A 20,955-nucleotide genomic window follows, 5' to 3' on the forward strand; every position below is an offset into this window, starting at 1 on the left:
AGTTCCCACTATAATTTTTATTTTTACTTTTTAACCACTAAAATTTATATTTATATATTAATTTATATTCCAAATAATAATCTTCAACGTTTTCTTTTTTTTTTTTAGTTGGAGTCTCACTCTGTTGCCCAGGCTGGAGTGCAGTGGCACACTCATGGCCACCGCAACCTCAACCTGCTGGGCTCAGATGAACCTTCCTCCTCAGCCTTCCATGTAGCTGGAACCAGAGGTGTGTGCCACCACATCTGGCTAGTTTTTTTATTTATTATAGAGACAAGATCTTGCCATGTTGCTCAGGCTGGTCTTGAATCTCTGGGCTCAGCAATCCTCTCGCTGCTACCTCCCAAAGTGCTGGAATTACAGAGCCACCACACCTGGCAAGTCTTCAAAATTTATTATAACTTTAGTGCAATAGCTTACAATGGTGCACTCAAAGCTTTGTAGAGATTAGGTATTCAATATTCATTGATTGAATTCTTCTAGAAAATCTTTTTTTTCTGTTGTCTTACCAAACACCTAAGGTTTCACTGCCTTGCAATCCTCAATCTGAGTAATATGGACTTCTGCAACTGCCATATAAAAGAAACTTGGTAAATATTTTCTGAATTAAGAAATTGAGAAGGAGAATTATGGTTAATTGGGAGGCAATGGCATATAGTGATGAAGAACTGCGATTCTTCTTTTTTTTTTTTTAAAGTCAGAGTCTCACTCTGTTGCCCAGGCTGGAGTGCAGTGGCACACTCATGGCCACCGCAAACTCGACCTGCTGGGCTCAGGTGATCCTTCCTCCTCAGCCTTCCAAGTAGCTGGACCCGCAGGTACGCATCATTTTTTTGGATTTATTGTAGAGATGAGGTCTCGCCAAGTGGCCCAGGCTGGTCTCAAATCCCTGCGCTCAGGCAATCCTCTCATCTCAGCCTCCCAAACTGCTGGGATTACAGGTGTGAGCCACCACACCTGGCAAGAACTCAGATTCTAAAACTAGATTGCTTGGGTTTGATTCCTAGCTCTGCCCCTTGTTGGCAGTAAGACCTAGGACAAGTTGTTTCACTCCTTTGTATCATTTTCTCATCAGTAAAATGGGATACAATACTACATAGCCCATAGCCCATAGGATTGTTGTTTGGATTAAATAAATTAAGGTATGTGAGGCACTTAGAACTTACTAAACCATATTGGTGGTAACTGTTATTATGGACATCATTACTGGCATTATTCTGGAAGGCTAAGCATTCAGAAAGGAAGACATTGGCACAATGAGATACAACAAGAGCACAGAAGTTCTAAAGAAAAAAAATTAAAGATATATGGATTTTTCTCTCATATCCAGGTATCCTATTCATGCATTTCTTAGTCTTGATTCTCTGAAGGAAGAAACAATCAGAGGTGGCTTTGGTCGTCTTAATAGCCACTTCCCCGCCCTGATTTTTTTTGCTTGGCTAAATCCTGTTCATCCTTCAGGTCTCAGTTTAGGCATCTTTTCTTTTTTTATCTTTTCTTTCAGGAAGCCTCTTTTTTTTTTTTGAGTTGGAGTCTCACTCTGTCGCCAGACTGGAGTGCAGTGGCCGCTCCCGGCCACCGCAGCCTTGACCTGCTGGGCTGGCTCCGGCGATCCTTCCGTCTCAGCCTTCCGAGTAGCCGGAATTACAGGCATGTGCTACCAGCTAATTTTTTGATTTATTGTAGAGATGAGGTCTTGCTGCCCAGGCAGGTCTCGAACCCGCGGGCTCCGGTAATCCACTCACCTCAGCCTCCCAAAGGCGTGGGATTACAGGCTGAGCCACCGAGCCCAGCTAGGAAGCCTCTTGATCCCCAAAGACTGGGTTAGGTATCTCTTTGCTGTGTTCCCCTGGTCTCTGCTCTGGCATCTGACACAATTTTATGCTTAACTTAATGCCAGTTTGTCCCCTCGACTGGAGAGTTCTCTGTGGTATCCTCAACTCTTGGGTCAGTGGCTATAGGTAGAGAGGAAGTGACATAAAGAAATGATGCCTGAAGGCTTAATTAAAGTTTTGGAGATAGGGTATCATACAAAAATAGAAGATAAAGTCACCAACACTGCATAACCCTAACTACCATGTCTGCTTAATCAGCTTCCTAGCTCAATCCACCCAAGAGTTCTAATTAAGACACTTTCTTAAAGAACATAACAAAAAGGAACTCTGAAATATGCATCATCAATATATGTATATTTTTTATAAATGATATACATACTATTAGAATATCATGTACATTATAAAATATGCACAAATATATAAATTTCAAAATGAGGTAATTAACACACACACACACATATACATATATACACACATATATTCATATATTCACACACACACACATACACACACACCTTCCACCTCCTGATGTAGCATAAGGTAATTCTTGGCAATGCCATTTACATCTTGATTGCTGGAGCTTGCATTATTAATAATATCCCTAATCCATAGTTTCTTGGCAGAAAACTTTTAAACTTCTTGTCCATTTTCTGGAGATTAGTTTAGTTAAAGCTAGAAAATAAAATGTAAAGTCCATCTAAACAGGTAAACTTGTAACTGAACACACTAGGGGCAGCCTTTTGTGGAGTGGATTGTCACCTTGGCTTCAGCACACTAGCAACACTGTATGTGACTGCACCACCAGTCATAGGAACCAAGTCAGGACACCAGGGTCAATCATGTGACACTGTTTTGGGTCCCTAAACTGCAGGTAATATTATCCCATTAAAACATGAGCTATTTGCTCAAATGATTCCCTGCCTCAGAGAGAAAGCCTCAGACCTCACTACACACACTACACACACAAGGCCGTCCATGATATGTCCCTCATTATTTCTCTGCTCTTTGCTCACTTGTATCACACAGACCTTAAAGGACTTCTGTGGCCATGAGGAAGAACTCAGGCCTGGACGCTTTAGAGTGAGTGAAATAAGACACATTTACTATAAATGACAGTCAAAGAAGTGTTGCCCTGTGGTGCAGTCATCTCTGTTCCAAAGTCTTTGAGTAGCTAGACAGACAGCCTTCTGGAAAGCACAGGAGGCCAAAGTAACCTGCCCTGAGCCCACACTTCAGCATGTCAGGACCACCAAAACTTTTCTGCTGAATGGATGCTTACTTCCTTGACTTACAACAAATGCAGTGTGGTTTTTGTTTTGTTGTTGTTTTTAGTTGGAGTCTCAAGTGGTCACCCAGGCTGGAGTGCAGTGGCACAATTATGGCTCACCACAGCCTCCACCTGCTGGGTTCATGTAATCCCTTCACCTCAGCCCTCCAACTAGCTGGGACTACACCCAGCTAATTTTTTCTTTTAAATGTATTTATCGTAGAGACAAAGTCTCGCTATGTTGCTATGCTGCTGAGGCTGATCTCGAACTCCTGGATTCAGGCAATCCTCTCACCTCTGCCTCCCAAAGTGCTGTGATTACAGCTGTGAGCCACCATGCCCAGCACAACAATTTTATTTAAACAATAAACAAGTTTTCATTATTTAATTTTCTAGACATGTCTTTGAAAACGATGCGTGTAACAAAGATGATTTGCAATGCCCATATTTGATGCATCATTTTCACAACCACAGTCTAACGTGAAATTTAAATTCAGCTGATAATTCAAAGTTGACAGTTTTATCTACAAATCCTCCATTTCTATTTCAACACATTTATTTAATGGAACAATTTAGAGTACTTGTTTTAACTGATCCAAATAACATTTTTTTAAAAAAAGTAAAGAGAAATAATGTTCAAATGCATTTTAATAATAGAAACCATTGCTGTTTTTAAGGTAATGGATCCCAACCTCAAATGTGAGTGCTAATTGTACAGTTTTTTATTAAAGAGATTCAAGGAAGATAGCAATGTAATCATTATGAAACCAAAACCCAGATAAAATCTGCCACTATGCAATAAACACACATACACAAATATTAAGACCACAAATAAAATACTTGCTATGAAATGTAACAAGTAAAAACACTGAGAATTAAATAAGATACCGAATTACGAGTTCAAAAACACACTGAGTTTCAACTCTCACTTCATTTGATTTCCTTTGCTTTCTAGGTGCATCTTGTACAAATAGTGATTTTTTTTATTATAAGGGCTGAGATACCAATGATTGAACACTGTTTTTTGTTTTTGTTTTTGGTAACATAAAGTATGATTTATGAATAAAAATCTTTTAAAAAGCACTCAATAAATTAGTCAATTTTTTAGTCAAACTGATTTAAGGCAAATTTTCTCCATGTTGTCAGTATGGAGAATACAGCTTACTGTATAAGAGCACTGTGTTTAGGAGAATACCTGGGTTTGCTTTCCTGTTTTTAGTAATTTTGTGAGTGTAGGCAAGATGGATAAACTCTCTTAAGTCTTAGTTTAATCATTTAAAAGTGTGGAATAATAAAAGAAAATATATCTTTGAATATCACTGGTAGCATTCAAGATAGCAGGTGATGGACTTATTTTTCAAAGATTTATTTTAGCACTATTTATTTAAATGCTTATGAGAAAGATATAAAATTAGTACATCCGATAAAAATATTAAAGAGGAATTTTTCAGAACAAGCTTAGGTAGTACTATGGGAATCTTTCTTTTTCATATTTTTCAGAGAATAATTATTTTCAATTGTACTTTGAAACTTCATTTCCATGAATGTGGACATTTTAAAAAAACTGTGAAGTTGTTTACACAGAGGGCTCAAATGTTAAAAATAGAATATTAGAGTTCACATGGACTACGTGAGAATTAAAGGAAAAAGTGAGATAACATTCACAAATTATTCAGCATGGTGTTGAAGTGTATTAAGAACTCAACAATTGTTGCTGTTATTATTTTTCTTTATGACCTATTATTGTCATATTACCATAATGCAAATAAACCCAAGATATGCCATTCAACATAAAACAAGTTTGTGAGTACCTATGTATGACCAAACCATCATCTTGTACTTTCCAAATGACCTACAAACAAGATGCATCACCAAGAAACCAAGAAAGATTAGGAGAAATTAGGAGAAAAATGTGGGAGGGGAGCTCACAGAGAACAAGCTGATAAAATTAAACAGTATATACCATTTGCCCTAAGAATATTTTCTAAAGTAATATATGTTGCAATAACACTTGGACTAGGTAAATCCACCTATGAAATCTGAGGACTTATCTATCACACCTAGTAAGTAGCACCTATACCATCTCCTTAAACTTTGTTTCAGGATGTTAGAAATAAAGAAAACAGCTTTCAGCAGTGCGTGTGGTGGCTCACGCCTGCAATCCCAGCACTTTGGAAGGCTAAGGCAAGAGGATTGCATGAGCCCAGGAGTTTGAGACCAACCTGGGCGACTTAGCGAGACCTAGTCTTTTACAATAAATCAAAAAACTTTAGCTGGGCATGGTGGCGCATCTGTAGTTCCAGCTACTTGGAAGCCTGAGGCAAAAGGATCACCTGAGCCAGATTGAGGCTGTGTTGACTCCAGCCTGGGTGATAGTGAGACTCTGACCACCCCCCCAAAAAAGTCATATCAAATAATGTAGTACATGCCACTATAATGGAAGTCTAAAAACTTTTCCTGTAATTTTACTAAGTTCTTCTGATTAGTTTAAAAAAAAAAAGACTTTTCCCAAGGGGAAAAAGGAGCAATATTGATATTAAATATAATATTGTTTGGATAGTTCCTCTTCAATGTACATAATATGTCTCCTATTTAATTCCAATTCAAGTTAACACTTTCCTGCAGGTAATATTTCTGAAGAAAATATATGCCCAGCATTTTGTGAATATGTTGTTCTTTTAAATAAAGGATTTTAAGTTTCATCCACCAACATATAGTAACTTTAATATTTTGGTGTTCCAGTTCTTATCATAAATTAACCTTAAATTTTCTTTTGCCATAGGCAAAGAAAGGATTATTTAATGATGAATCACATTTCCATTATTTAATTAGTTTTTTTTTTTTCAGAGTCTCACTCTGTTGCTCCTGCTGGAGTGCAATTGCCCTGCTCACAGCCACCACAGCCTTGACCTGCTGGGCTCAGGCGATCCTTCTGCCTCAGCCTTCCAAGAAGATGGAATCAAGAAGCTGGAACTACAGGTGTGTGCTACCACACCTGGCTAATTTTTAAAAATTTATTTTAGAGGCTGAGCTCAGTGGCTTAGTCTGTAATCCCAGCACTTTGGGACGCCGCAAGCGAATTGCCTGAGCCCGCGGGTTCGAGACCAGCCCAGGCAACTTGGTGAGACCTCGTTTCTACAATAAATCAAAAATTAGCTGGGTGTGGCATCGAGGGCCTGTAGTTCCAGCTGCTTGGAAGGCTGAGGCAAAAGGATCGCTGTAGCCCAGCAGGTTGATGCTGGGGTGCCATGAGTGTGCCACTGCACTCCAGCCTGGGTGATGGAGTGAGACTCCAACTCAAAAAAAATTTTTTTATTGTAGAGATGAGGTCTTGCCACATTGCCCAGGCTAGTCTCGAACCCCTGGGCTCAAGCAATTCTCTCACCTCCACCTCCCAAACTGCTGGAATTACAGGTGTGAGCCATCATGCTCAGCAATCAAAAGATAGTTAACACCAAACTTTAAATTCAAATGTCTTTAGTCATAGTAAACAGTTCCATAGCAAACAGTTATCGTTCTTTTTTAGAGGTAAGGTCTCCCTATGTTGACCAGGCTGAACTCAAGCTCCTAGGCTCAGGTGATCTTGTTTCATCTTCTCATCTCAGCCTTCTGAGTAGCTGGGACTTCAGTCACCTGGCTAGTGATACCAGCCCAAGAGGGAACTAGGGACTGAACTGGGCCCCATCTGATGAAACTTTGAATATGGGTAAACCACGTGACAGCAAAACTCATCTAAAGTTTCATTTTCATAGCTGACTAAGAATTTCTTACCCAGAAAAGAGAAATAAGAGTGAATAAGGAAGATTTTCAAGATTAAGGAGAAGGCAGAGAAATGCTACCTGATGAGAGTTAACAATGATAAATGGCACCAGCTGTCCCGGGAGAGTGGGAAGAAACGTATCAATGACATTATAACTGGGTCTCCATATGAATCAAGAACTCAAATGTAGTCACTGAAAATTAATTAAAAAGGTATTTTTCTGCTTCCTTCTTGAAAGGTATAGTATAACCACAATTATGTGATATGATCAAAAGCAAACTTTCTGGCAAACAAACAAACCAATTATTAGCTTTATTATATCAGCATTATCAAATTATTAAATTTACCATGATCAGTGACTGTCCTGGCATTAAGAAGTATTCTACCTATTTTGATCTTTGGTCTTCACTGAATATGCTTTTCATTGCTCACTATGTAACATTCTCCAACTAGTAAATGTTCTAAAAATAATAAGAAAAAATCATTATAATAATTTTCTAAGAATGATACTTGTTCTAAGATTTAACATTTTAAAATAATGGCATTTTTCTGAGTCTCAAATAAATAAAAGTAAAAATCTTTGCAAGAGCTAAAAGGAACCTGACAATTTAATGACCTGTAATATATACATTTGTAACATATTTTCCTAACAAAGATACACAGTACAATCATATTATAAATTACTCATAAAAAATTTGATAAAATTGAAAATTGAATTTATACTTAATTTTCTTTTTAATTTTTAATTTTTTTTTTAAGTCACAGCTAACGGGTTGACCAAAAAACAAAACAAAAAAACAGGCAGTATTTTACAGAATAAGTTTAGATTGATTTGTTAACCCTGGATCATAAATACTATCATTAGAAAGTTGCGGTGATGAAGTTTGTTATAAAAATCAAGTGGTTCAACTATAAAAACAGTTTAATTTCGAGTTAGGAGAAAGAATTGAAAACTCTTAGCTTAAGTGTAATGATTAACTCTGCTCTAATTATATTTCTTATGCTCAGAAAAGAAATATTGATACATGGCTATTATCAAGGTACAAAATGGAAACAAATTTACCCATTATTATTAGTATACCCTTGTAATATATGTCCTATTAAGTTATTACTGTTAATTCTGTTTTTATTTTTAATCACTTAATTTCAAAACATTGTTATAAATAATAATAAAAATTTTTCTCCTGACAAATATTTGCGATCATAATATAATCTATAAGTTTTTTAAAAACTTGACAATTATAAGAGAAAATTGATAGCAGAATAGGTCAGAAAGAGAGCACTTGTCTTGCTTCTTGCCAAAGTGATTTATTGTGAATTCATATTCTCAACACTTTCTAAGAACAGATTCTCCTTGATTTGTGATGGGGTTACTTCCAGATAAACCCATTGTATGATATTTTAAACTTACAATGAGATTATCTAGATGTAACCCTGTCATAAGTTGAGGAGCCTACTGAATGCCTGTCACTTTTACATTACAAGTCAAAAAATTGTAAGTTAAACCATCATAAGTTGGGGACCATCTGTAGTGCAAAAATTCTGCTCCAAGAGCATGCCAATAAATTCTGTACTTACTTTGCAGAGGGCAAGTGTTTCTAACACACTGTAACTCTAGTTCTTCTGCCCATTCCATCTTTGATAGGACTTGTATCATCTCACAGTTACCATTCTCTGCCACGGACACTGATTGATTATTGATTGGTATCTTTCTCAAAGTCTTCATGTGTTGTTGAACTTCTGCCAAGAGTACAGCTTGTATTGCTTCAGTTACCTGTAGAACATTTTTTAATGAATTATTTTTGTATTATTTCAGATGCTTGGATGTCTTACAAAAAAATCCAAAACCAGGAATTTATATTTGAATAGATTTTCCATAAAAGATAATTCTCCAGTCTTCTAGCATTAGCATCTAAAACAAATGAAATGTGGATAGTGAGAACTGGCACCCAAACTCTTACAACGTTCTTTCACAAATGCAAGGGAAGGGATTCTAAAAGTAGGATATGAAAGAGGAGTTTTTAAAGTCCATTAGACTATAGGGCTGAGAGTTTTCAATTATTTCTCTTAATTAAGCTATTTTAATTTCCACCAGAAGATAAAGAAAATTAATTTGAATATATTGTATTGCCCTTAAAGCCAAGGTTAGGGCCTCAAACTATGTTTGGCTCTAAAGCACCATTTAGCTAACAAAACAAAACAAAAAAAGAAACACTGGATTTAAACTATGTTCAATATAGAAAGTTAAAGAAAGGGTTTTAAAAGTAAATCTCACTAAACTGTGTATACACATATGTGATTGTATGTCGATTAAAACACTAAAAAGTATGTCTCTCAATTGCTGTATTAAGAACCAGTGGTTGGGTGAAAAGAAAAGGGACCTTTGTTACATAGCATCTAATCAAATTCTTCATTTTCTTTTTTTATTTTTTGAGTCAGGGTCTCACTCTGTGGTCCAGGTTGGAGTGTACTGGCAGGATAATGGCTCACTGCAGCCTTGAACTCCTGCCTCAGCTTCCTGAGTAGTTGGGACTACAGGCGCAAGCCACTATGACTAGCTTTTTTTTGGTAGAGATGACGTCTTGTTTCTCAGGCTGGTCTCAAACTCCTGGGTTCAAGCAATCCTCCCACCCCAGCCACTCAAAGTGCTGAGATTACACGTGTGAGCTCCTGCACCCAGCTCAAATTCTTCATTTTTAAAACGAAGAATCTGGGACATGACATCCCAAGGTGAACAGATCTTCTGTGCTCTGATTCTCTATCCTTAATAGTACATGTCCACCCAAGATTCTGCATTCACACCCCTCAGTGCAAAACTGTTGACAGTTTGCCTAGGATTCTTTCTGACAAGCAATGAGGCAAGGCCCAGGCGTCAAGTAGATCCCAAAGAAAGTCAAGAGCCAGGGAAAGAAACAGAAGGAAATTGCTGATATGGGCAAAATCGGGTCACCTTCCCATTTTCCCTTTCTGGTCAACAGTTAAACCTTTCATACAGCCACCTCCCGATACCTGCTCCTTTCTCCTTCAGAAGCCTTCTCTCTTTCAGGCTGACCCATATTCCACAATTGCCACTGCCCCCTCCCCATTATTTTCAGCCTACCCACTGGCATGCCCAGAGCACGTGGGACAACATCAACTGAGAGTAGTGATCTAGAAATGCTGTGGCCAAAGAGGGAACATGTTTCCTTCTAAACATTTATTCAGTTTCTTTTGGGTGTCATGGTAGCAGATGAGAACTTTAGGGCTCCAGGGAAACTCAGAGAGTTTATGCTGATGGTAGATGCTCACTGGACTACTGGGGTGGAGGAGCTGCCACCAGACTTTTGAATATAGGAAGCTTCTTGAGAGTATTGGAGCTGCTTCCTGATTGCTGATTATTCAAATCCTTGTCCAGTTCACATTCAAATGTTTAATTAGAGAGTGGAAAAAATGGCTAATGAATGGGTAGGATTTTACTATTGCATAGCAAGAATACTAACATGAAGACTGTCTATCACAAGTAAATGATGCTTATTCATAAATATCATTTGATGAGATATTCAGCATTGTAATATTTATTACATATCATGAATCTTATATATAGCTCTGCATATCATGATGCCAGTGAATCATGCCTATTAATATCTACCATGTGATGAGACATGATAATATATTAACTATTGTATATGGTATTTACTAACATATGCTGTTATATATCACAATATTGGGAAACCACACTATGTTGATATATGTATATCACATGATGGGGTATATGTTATTATTCATGATGAACAATTTTATATTACAAATTTATTTCATTTTAACTTGTCACACATACTATTTTACAGCACCATTTTCTTTTCTTTTTTTTTTTTTTTGAGCTGGAGTCTCACTCTGTCACCCAGACTGGAGTGCAGTGGCCACTCCCGGCCACTGCAGCCTTGACCTGCTGGGCTCCAGTGATCCTTCGGCCTCAGCCTTCCGAGTAGGCCGAAATTACAGGTGCGTGCTCCCATGCATGGCTAGTTTTTTTTTTTTCTTGATTTATTGTAGAGATGAGGTCTCGCCTGCCCAGGCGGGTCTCAAGCCCGCGGGCTCAGGCAATCCACTCACCTCAGCCTCCCAAAGGCGCGGGATTACAGGCTGAGCCACCCAGCCCGACTACAGCACCATTTTCAACATGTGGATAATGTGGTGGAAAAAAACTCGGGATCAGAAGTTATGAGATTTGAGTTTCTTAACCAACAGGACAGTTACTACAAATGCAGTCCTTGGCAAGTCACAAACTTCTCTGAAGCTCCATATCATGACTTATAAAATAAAATCTATAATACTGAGAGATATGGGGATAAGCATTTTCAATAACAGAGTATTATGTGGAACTTGCTCTTTTCGTATCTATAAATCAAGACGGATAATGGAGAGTAGTATCCTTAGACACACAATGTGTTCAGACTATGGCATATCCCTCAGAACAGTTTAGCCACATGTCTTCCTTGGGCTATGGCTGCCCTCTTACCCAGGAATGGTTATCATCTCTGAAGTATGTCCACATGTGATATAAAATGCCATCTTTCCCACTGGATATATAACTACATCCTATACAACTTGAGTCATTATTATTTCTTAAAAATATACAGAGATTTATGTAATTTCATTTAACATTTCTAATCATTTGATTTTTATGTCATTGATTTACATGTCATCATATCAGATTTTGTAATTGCTAATCTTTTTTAGAGTTGTCACTATAAATGCATGTGATAAAAATAATATGAGAAACATCAAAAAACAAGAGAGACAGAAATAACAATAGAATAAAATACAATATATTAACCATGATGAGTAGGATACTCAGAGCCATAAAAATTAAAAGTGAATACTGAATGTCAGACATCCAGTTGGAAACAAACTCAAAATATACACGTCAAGCTCAATGTGAGAGCAATACTCAATATTCTTCTCATCTAGAGAGAAAAGGTATATCTTATCAGCAAGTGTTAATGTTATCACAGTATCTAGCATACAGTGGGCATGAAACAAATACTAATGGAACTGAAACAGACTCTATATTTTCAAATATAAACTATGGAAAGTATAATTTATTGATAGCTTATAACTATCAATACTTGAGTCTAGTATATAAATATAGAAGATAAATTTTATAGATAGTCAATAGGGATAGAATTTTTCCAGCAAAATATAAAGTTTTTATATAGTATTTTATATAGCTATGATTTTAATAATGAGCTAAAATAGAGCACTATGGCTATAAAGATGTCTTCCAAATGCATAAAAATAAATATCTCTGAAAAGGTAGATATGCAAAGTATTATACTCTTTTATGAGAGAATGTGCCAAGATCCGAAATAAGATTTACAAATCCATTGGTTGGAAAGAATCAGTCACAAATCTGGGTCATATACTTATTACTAAAAGTATTTATTACTGAGCCATAAGCAAGCTAAAAATTTTTGGTGGCATTCCACTAACAGCTTGAAAGAGCAAAATACTGTAAAATAGCATAGAAACTCATAAAGATGTGTAAGAACCCCTAAGTCCTCTTGTTCTAATGTCTAGATTTTCTGTTATAAAACCATTTTCTCAACTCTTGAGTTCTCGTTTGCCTTTCGTGTCTTCACAGTGTCTCCTGGAAAAGCAACACTTCTTCCTGGAGGCCTCGATGTTATGATTTGCACTCACTAGTATTAGATTATAAAATCCAAAAATCTTTAGTGCAGTTCCAGAAACATGCAAGTTAGCAACCCCAAAGCTTTCCTTTTCTTTTCCAGCATTTATTTTTATGTTGAGTATTTAATGTGCAAGAAGCAAAAGAGATAGTCTCTGGACAAACTTTTTCATTTGCAAAATTAACTCATTCTTATCCCCTACTTTAAAGGTAGAATTTAGAATTTTGTTCTGTTTTACAAAAGTATTCCATTACCACCTAGTACTCCTGAAATACATAAAAAAGTAAAATCAAGCTAACATGATTCAACTAGCTGCTTAAATGAATGGCTTTATAAAGAATTTGAGGGTTGGTTATTGAAACAGGTACTTCTGTTGTTCCAGAAGGGCCCAGGAACTCTCACTTCCACTTTACATATGAGGAAGATAAATAATCAACAAGTTAAACTTCTCTTTCAGAGTCATGCATTGGACTAGTAGTAGATATGAGAGGAGTTCTTTGAAGCTTGGACTTCGTATAGAGTGGGTAAATGTTCTGAGATCATTTGTCCTATGACCAGCATGTCAAAACAGGTCATAGAATCAAAGAACCTTAAAGGTCCATTAGTCCAAACATACTCAAACCACATTCACATTTATTTGAAGGTCAAATGAACAACTACAAAATATTTTTAGATTAGAGCAACTTAGGATAATTTATGTTCTATTGAATCCTTAGGGATTTTTGTCCCCCATTGAAGAAATTTTTGGCTACTGTGGGAAAAAAAACACCACACTTTTAGTAGATAGACTCTTTTGGGGTGACTGCTAATGTGCTGACAACGTTAGCATGTACTAGTGTTTATTCTGACTACCACAGAGGCTGTTTGCATAGTTATTCACTCATTAAATATTTATTGACTAGCTACTGTCACTACTGCTTTTCTGGGTTTTGGTAAGAGAAGGGTGAATGAGACAAACAAGGTCAGTGCTCTCAGCAAGCTTATATAACAGTGAGAAGACAGAAAATAAACAAGCAAAAAAGTAAATGGTATATTTCCATCAAAAGCAATCACAACAACATAAAAATAAAACTGGGTAATGTGATGGTGACTCAATACGTGAGGTGGGGCAGAATGAGGTGGCAATATTAGTTGGAGTCATCAGGAAGACTTCTCTAAGAAAGTAGATTTTTTAGCAAAGAGCTAGATGATTAGTGAAGAAATGAGAATTTCAGCCGGAGAGAACATTGAGCTCCTGAATTGGAAATTAGCTTTCTGAAAATAAAAAGAAACCAGTGTGGCTACATCAAGGTAGGAACAGGGAGTGGGGAAATTATGACAGATATAGTTAAGCAAGGGCAAAATCATGTGGAAACTTGTAGGCTAAGGTGACAGGTTTCCACAGTTGTTCCTATAGAATATATTTAATATTTTGGTGTCAACTCCTAGAAGTTGTTTTGAGTTAAATTTGTTTCCCTATAAACAAGAATAGCTATTTGTAATTGGAGTTATTGCTAGTCTCTCTTGCAAATTTGATATTTATCAAGTCATGAAAAATAATACAGTTTTAATGAACATTCATCTAATCAATGCATAGACATTTATTGTATAATGTACAAAGCTACCAGTAAGATTTTGGGACCAAAAGAGACCTTAAAAGAGGAAAAAAGACTTAAATTGGATATTGAAGATACCAGTTCTCTAAATCAACTCACAGGCAAGCTACTCTTAGGATAAAGAAAAATGATTTTTAATTTCATATACCCAAATTCCCACACGTAGATACCTTAATGTCATGACACATTTTGAGATCAAATAATAGACAAGTCTGCCTGAAACTGGAACCTCAATGAACAAGAAGCTATCTGTGATGGCAAGAGCCTCCCTTCCTTGGCTCCCTCGATTCATGCTCCCTTGGTAAATGGTGTAACCTTGCTTGTTTTATCTTCTGTGTTTTTCCTCATCCCCAGGATTGTAAAAGGAATGTCCTAGAAGGCCATTTTGTGGAACAATAGTAATAATTTACTTGTACTTTCAGAAAAGGGGGGTTTTCAATGAACCACAGCAGCAAGGAACTCTTCCAATAACATCAAGAACATGAAATATATCATAAATATATCATACCTGCACAGACTGGTCCCTCCAACAGGAAATTAACTTCAAAAGTGAAAGGTCAGCCTCAGGTACATGGGATTCATTCTTACCTAGAAATATAGAGAACACATTTCTATCTCTCTAAAAAAGAAAAATACATTATATATATTTATCTCCTTTTTTTTTAACTCCAGAAAGAATAGGGAAGAGGAGGCCCACATTTATACCTTGAGAATAGTGTTAACTCACCTTGAGGAGTTGGTTTTTTGTTTTGTTTTGTATAAACAAACACCAATACTTAGTTTCAATCTTCCAGAGATTCTGATTTCATAGGTCATGGGGCAGGCATTAATACTGTATAAAAGTACTTCAGATGATTTACATATACAACCAGAGTCAAGAAACATTAATATGTATATATACATTTATATATATTTCTTTTTTTTTTTTTAAGCAGGATTTATTGAGAGCACAGAAAAGCTCCCACAATGGGAGGGGACCCAAAGCAGTTGCCGATTTATATGTATTTCTAACAATTATACTAACACATATCCTTGTCAAATCAAATTCATTTTTCAACCTAAATTCATCTTTGTACCTTTTTGCTAATCCAAGACAGATCACCAAATTTTACAATTCCTTTTTCATGCAAATATGGGGAGCAACCTCCCAAAACCCAAATTATTTTTTGGAGGGCACACTCCTTGTAATATACTTGGAATTTGTTCCTCCAGGTCAAATAATCAACCAAAGTTTTTAGCTGGAAGTTTTGGGAAGGTTGCATCAGGATTTGTGGAAGAAATGTCCCAAGTTGTGGCAAACAGGTTACTGGTTTTTCCACCATGACAATGCACCTGCCCACACTGCACTGAGCATTCCGCAGTTTTTGACCAAAAAGAGCATGGGTCCCGTACTGTTCCCTCCCTATTCAGCCGATTGCGCCCTGAGCTACATTTTCTTTCTTGTTTCCCCAGATGAAAAAAGTCCTCAAAGGGAAATATTTTGCCAATGTGGAAGAGATGAAACAAAAATGGCAGAAGCACTAAAAGGCATAAAAACTGATGAGTTCAAAAACTGTTTTGGGCAGTGGAGAAAGTATGAAATTTTAAGAGTGAGCTAGAGCTTGGTCTATTTAAATTGATCCATAGAGTGTCTAGCAGTTCCCTACACAAAAAAGCTCTTAATAAGTGCCTTTTCATTAATCGAAATTGTACAATCACATGAATGAAAAATTGATGAATTAAGGCTTTCTAATGGCTAAAGTATGTTATTTAGGTGCCAAATCCCAGGGGTGAGATAGGGAAGAAGAATGAAGGCTTGAACTGGCAGGAAAATTATCACTAAAACTGTCAATTTAAATGAATATATTTATATATGTTTGACATCCTGGTATCAACTATTTAAATTAGCATTTGCCCAATATAACTTTCATTGAATCACCATTTTATATATAATATGCGATATATATATATTTACCACATTAGCAGTCAAAAAATACAATAGATTTAGGCATAGTGCAAATTGAGAAAATGAAATAAATAATAAGACAGTTCTGACCGATTATTATTTTTTACTGATAGAACATTTAATGTAAATTTTAAATGACCAAGAACAGTGCAAAAAATATGCATGCTACAGGACTATGATCTTGAAGTCATATTTCCATTTCTTCATGAACACAGCAGGTAAGAAAAAATGTTCTTTTGATCTCCTTCCTTTCTCCCTTTCTCATTGTGTTGACTTTGTGACTCAATCATCAAAGCTAGTATTGGTCTCAACTATAACTACTTACTGGCAACATGGGGTACTTCACAGCATACTTTAAAGTGATGTTAAAATTTTAATCTGCGATGGAAATTAGAGCCAACTTGCCTTGGCAATATCAGTGAGTTAAAGAATTAATTGCAACTTGATGGGGGAAAGAAAACATCCCAGGCTTACCAACATCACTAGTCACTATTCCTGCTGACAGAAATGAGTATTGGCTGCTATCCATCTTTTAGAGTGAGTAATTCAAAGTATTATTCTTTATGGTTTGATTTTATAAAATTAATATCATGAATTTAGTTTTTTTCAACTTCCTATCTTACTATTATTGAAAAAACAACATATTTCCTTAGTTCTTAAGTGAACTTTGAATGGTATAAATGCCACCCTAAACACCAGGGAGATTATTCAGTAGTAGTGATAGTTGCTCAGGCTGCTTTGGTTAGGGCATTTATAGAAAAGCAGGCATCTCCTTGGCTCTGATTAGAGATTCCCTGTATTTGCAAAAACACTTACATTAAGTCTTAAATTCCAATCCCTTTTCCAGTGTTATAAAAATATAAAATCTGGATTGCTAACCCTAATGAAGATTATTACCTAACTAGAAAGTTGGGGTCAAATACAGGCAATGCTATTTACCATCATAAATATGAGAAACAGCCTGATACAGTAGACAGAAAAAAGCATGTAGGAATCAGATTTGGATTGCAGTGCAGGCCCTCAGCTTAATAGCTGTTTGACTATGAGTCATCTAACTTCTCTAAGTCCTAATTTTTCTAATGGTAAAACAAAGATAGTTCCTCTGACTGTGCAAGGTTGTTTATATATTAAATGCAATAATCTATGTAAAACCATTAACATAATTCTTGGAACAGACTAGGCACTAGATAACTGGAAGCTATTAATAAACTTTCCCTTGAAAATATTATTCTCGATAGTTCTGTGAGGGTCATTGTGTATTATTATTCAGGATCACACCATTTTATATATTATATACTACACAATCTGGAGACAACATGCACATCAAGTCTGGAATCATATTACCTTTACCAATGTATTCAATAGGGTTTCTGAGGAATACAAGACATGACCAATGGGACATAAGTAGTAAATAGCAGAGCTGGATCTTGAACCTCAACCACCTCATATATCTCCAAAACCATTTTTCTATTCACTATTTATCTTTTGATTTTATTCATCCACTAAGTAAAAAAAAAATGTTTTTGAATTCCTTCTAGGCTTTGTTCTGGGAACTGGGGACACTGGGAACAGTGAATAAAGCTTTTATAAAAATATAACTTCTATGTCACTTACAATTTAGTAGCAGGAAGCAGGTGAAATGAAAACAAGTTATACATTTCAGATACATGTCAGTTAGTGAAGAGGATTCTAAGAATAACATGACAGGGAAAGGGGTAGAGAGTCCTGGGCAGGTAGGGCACCTTCTCTGATAAAACGGCATTTGTGCGAGACTTGAAGAGTGGCGACAGGTGGAGGGAGAGTAGGTTGAATCATATGGCTATCCAGAGGAAGAACATTTCAGGCAAGGGTATGGTTAACATAAAGGTCCTAAGACTTTTGTGTCATGCTTGGGTAAAAGTAAAAAGGCTAGAGTAGCTGGAGTGAGTTAAGCAGGGGATGAATACTAAGAGATAAGGTCAGCTGAAAGTGTGTGTGCAAAGACATAGGTAGAGTGGTCAGATCATCACAGTGTGTGCTATGGTAAGGACTATGGTTTTTATTCTGATTGAAACAGAAGCCACTGGAAGGCTATCAGTAGAAGAGTGAGGTTCTGATGGTTTCAAATAGATCACTCTGGCTGACTGGTTGGGGATATACTGTGACAGCCCAGAATAAGAGGAAAGAAGAGGTTAGGAGTCTTCTGCGGTCATCCAGGCAAGACTGGTTGAAGGCTCACATAGGATGGGGCTGGAGGGAATTGATGGTGTAGGTGGTGAGAAGCCGCTGGATTCTGGTATATATTCTGAAGGTAGAACCAACATGATTACTAAAAGACTGGATGTGGGATAGGAAATAAAGCAAAAGTAAAAAACGATACCAAAGTTCTTGGCCTGAGCAACTGGCAACTGGAAGGGGGGTACTGTCATTTACCAAGATGCCTAAGTTTGTAGAAGCAGGTTTGGGAGATGAATTAGCCATTTGCCATCAAAGAAAATCTAAACAGTAATATTGTTACTCAGAAGAATTCAAGATTGTGCCTTAGAAGAATATAACCTCCTGAAATAGCAATAAAATTATCTAATATAACATCTAATTTTAACATCTTAATTTATATCTAAATATTTTCTTTGCTGAAAAATTTTAGACTTTCAGGCATTCCTAGGATCATTTCAAAAATTTATGATTTATACAATTCTATTTATTTTAACATTGCTATGCAGTTATAGAAAGGCCAGTTACTTTATTTCATAGGAAAAAATAAAACAGATTATTTATGTGTCTGTAACTTCCTTACCATTTCGCAAGTAACCATAGAAGCTTGAAATACTCAAAATATCATTCCCAGGACTTTTCACCTTATTACGTACAAATTCCATTTTGAGAGAACTGTTGGGAAAAAAAGACTTAAAGTTTATTACTAAGATAGTATGAAAAATACTCTGAGAAAATAAATTAAAGATATGGGTACATGACCACCTTAACAAATGTGGAAGTTGAACACAGGTTATTTTTAGTAATATCTTTCACATCAATCTCTTATTTTCCCACTTTAAATTTTAATCTCAGCTGAATCTCAATTATTAGTTCACCAGAATAATCTGGGTGCCACTTTTACAGAAGGGGCCTTGCTATTTTTAGTCACATGACTTCTGGCTCACACAAAAAATTTATGAATCCCAATATCAGTCAAAGAATTCTCCCTATGTACCATGGAGAATTTATGAAGGCAGATTTTAGGCTAGGCCAGTATTTCAATCATAATAATCTACAGACACTGTCAGAAATATTCTCATAGGCAGACAATTATTTTCTTAAAATTCAGTTAAATTGTGCACCCAGTTGTTCAGCATACAGAGATTTATTAACTTATACAATCAGAACAAGATGCTTGTGAAATGGTCAAATTTGTTGAAAGGATTTAGTATGATAAATCCAGTATACATTATTTTGATTTTCTGAAAAATGATACCAGTCTCCAACAGCAGATCAAATCTGGAATGACTGATTAAGAGAAGTAGTGTCTAATTCTGACACCTTCATTCTATAATTTGTTTTAATGAAGAATTCTTCAAAGAATCAACTAATGTATGACAACAAGGCATGATAAAAACCCGTAAGCTCCCCTAAAAAGCACCAGACCTATCATCTCCATCCTTTACTCTCTATTAGGAACAAACTCAGGATGAAAACTTCTGGCAAAGAATAACAGAGTGCCTCATCTGCTCTGTGAGATCACAACTAGGCAAATACATCAAATTTGCTAACAACGTATGTTTTTAAGAATTTGAAGATGACCTATCCCACCCACCTCAGTTTGTAAATGAGGAAAATAAGGCCCAGAAAGACTAAGTGACTAGTCCAACGTTACACAGTTAGTGTGACAACAAAACCAAGATTCAATCCTAGGTAGACCATGTTTTTTTCACCATACTTTGGTGCTGTATAATGTTCTTAGTAATAGAAAGAAAAGTAGGCTGGGAGCAGTGGCTCACGCCTATAATCCCAGCACTTTGGGAGGCGGAGGCGAGAGGATTGCATGAGCTCACAGGTTCAAGACCAGTCTGGGCAACGTGGTGAGACCTCATCTCTATACTAAATCAAAAAATTAGCCAGGTGTGGTGGCGCATGCCTATAGTTCCAACTACTTGGGAGGCTGATGTGGAAGGATCGCCTGAGTCCAGCAGGTCGAGGCTGATATGGCTATGAGCACACTGCACTCCAGCCTGGGCAAGTGTGAGAATATGACTCAAAAAAAAAAAAAAGTAAAAACTATCTGAATTTTTTTTTTTAAATTTAGGCATTTAAGACAAACAAAAAAGAAAAATTTACATGCATGAATCAATTAAATTTACCAGTGTCTGTTTTCTCTTTAATATGGCCACTGAACAGAAAGTTGAAAACCTAGTAAAATAAAAGCATTATAATGAAATGAAGCATAAAACTGAATCCTATATAATCCATATACTGGACTTTCACCAGAATGTAGGTTCACTGAGGGCAGGAACTCTGTCTATTATATGGTGCAAGGCAAAGATATTTGTTGAACTGAGCTCTTATCAATAGAAATGTCAAGGACCATCTACCACCATGTAGTGGGCAGGTCAGACAGTGTGTCTTCTAAAAAGTCTTTCTGATGGTTTCCTCCGTCATTGATTCTTTTCTTTACTTTGACCATCCATACTACATATTTATAGTATGGATGTGTTTTTCTTATTTCTTTACTCTATTTCAGTGTGTTCTACTTGTTTCATTGCATTATCATTTGAATGAGCTCCTATATAAGTTGTAAATTTAATTTATATTTCTTCTGTAGGATAGTGCTAAGGACATAGGAGAAATTCAGTAAGTAAACTCTTGGTGAATTGAATTCAACCATTATACATCAGAGTACAAAAAAATTAT

General features: G+C 36.3%; 1 protein-coding gene across 1 annotated transcript in view; it reads right to left on the reverse strand.

The window, feature by feature from the left end:
* LOC103261054 (WD repeat-containing protein 72-like) overlaps window positions 1–20,955 on the reverse strand; it is a 124,547-nt gene that overhangs the window by 77,040 nt on the left and 26,552 nt on the right. The window contains exons 3-5 of the mRNA XM_008058680.2: window positions 18,848–18,939; window positions 14,635–14,714; window positions 8,441–8,636 (exon numbers count right to left, since the gene is read on the reverse strand). Of these exons, the coding sequence (XP_008056871.2) occupies window positions 8,441–8,636; window positions 14,635–14,714; window positions 18,848–18,939 (368 nt within the window). The remainder of the gene's footprint in view (window positions 1–8,440; window positions 8,637–14,634; window positions 14,715–18,847; window positions 18,940–20,955) is intronic.

This window comes from Carlito syrichta, unplaced genomic scaffold (genome assembly GCF_000164805.1).
Source record: "Carlito syrichta isolate Samal-C Ts95f unplaced genomic scaffold, Tarsius_syrichta-2.0.1 Scaffold303577, whole genome shotgun sequence".
Lineage (NCBI taxonomy): Eukaryota > Metazoa > Chordata > Mammalia > Primates > Tarsiidae > Carlito > Carlito syrichta.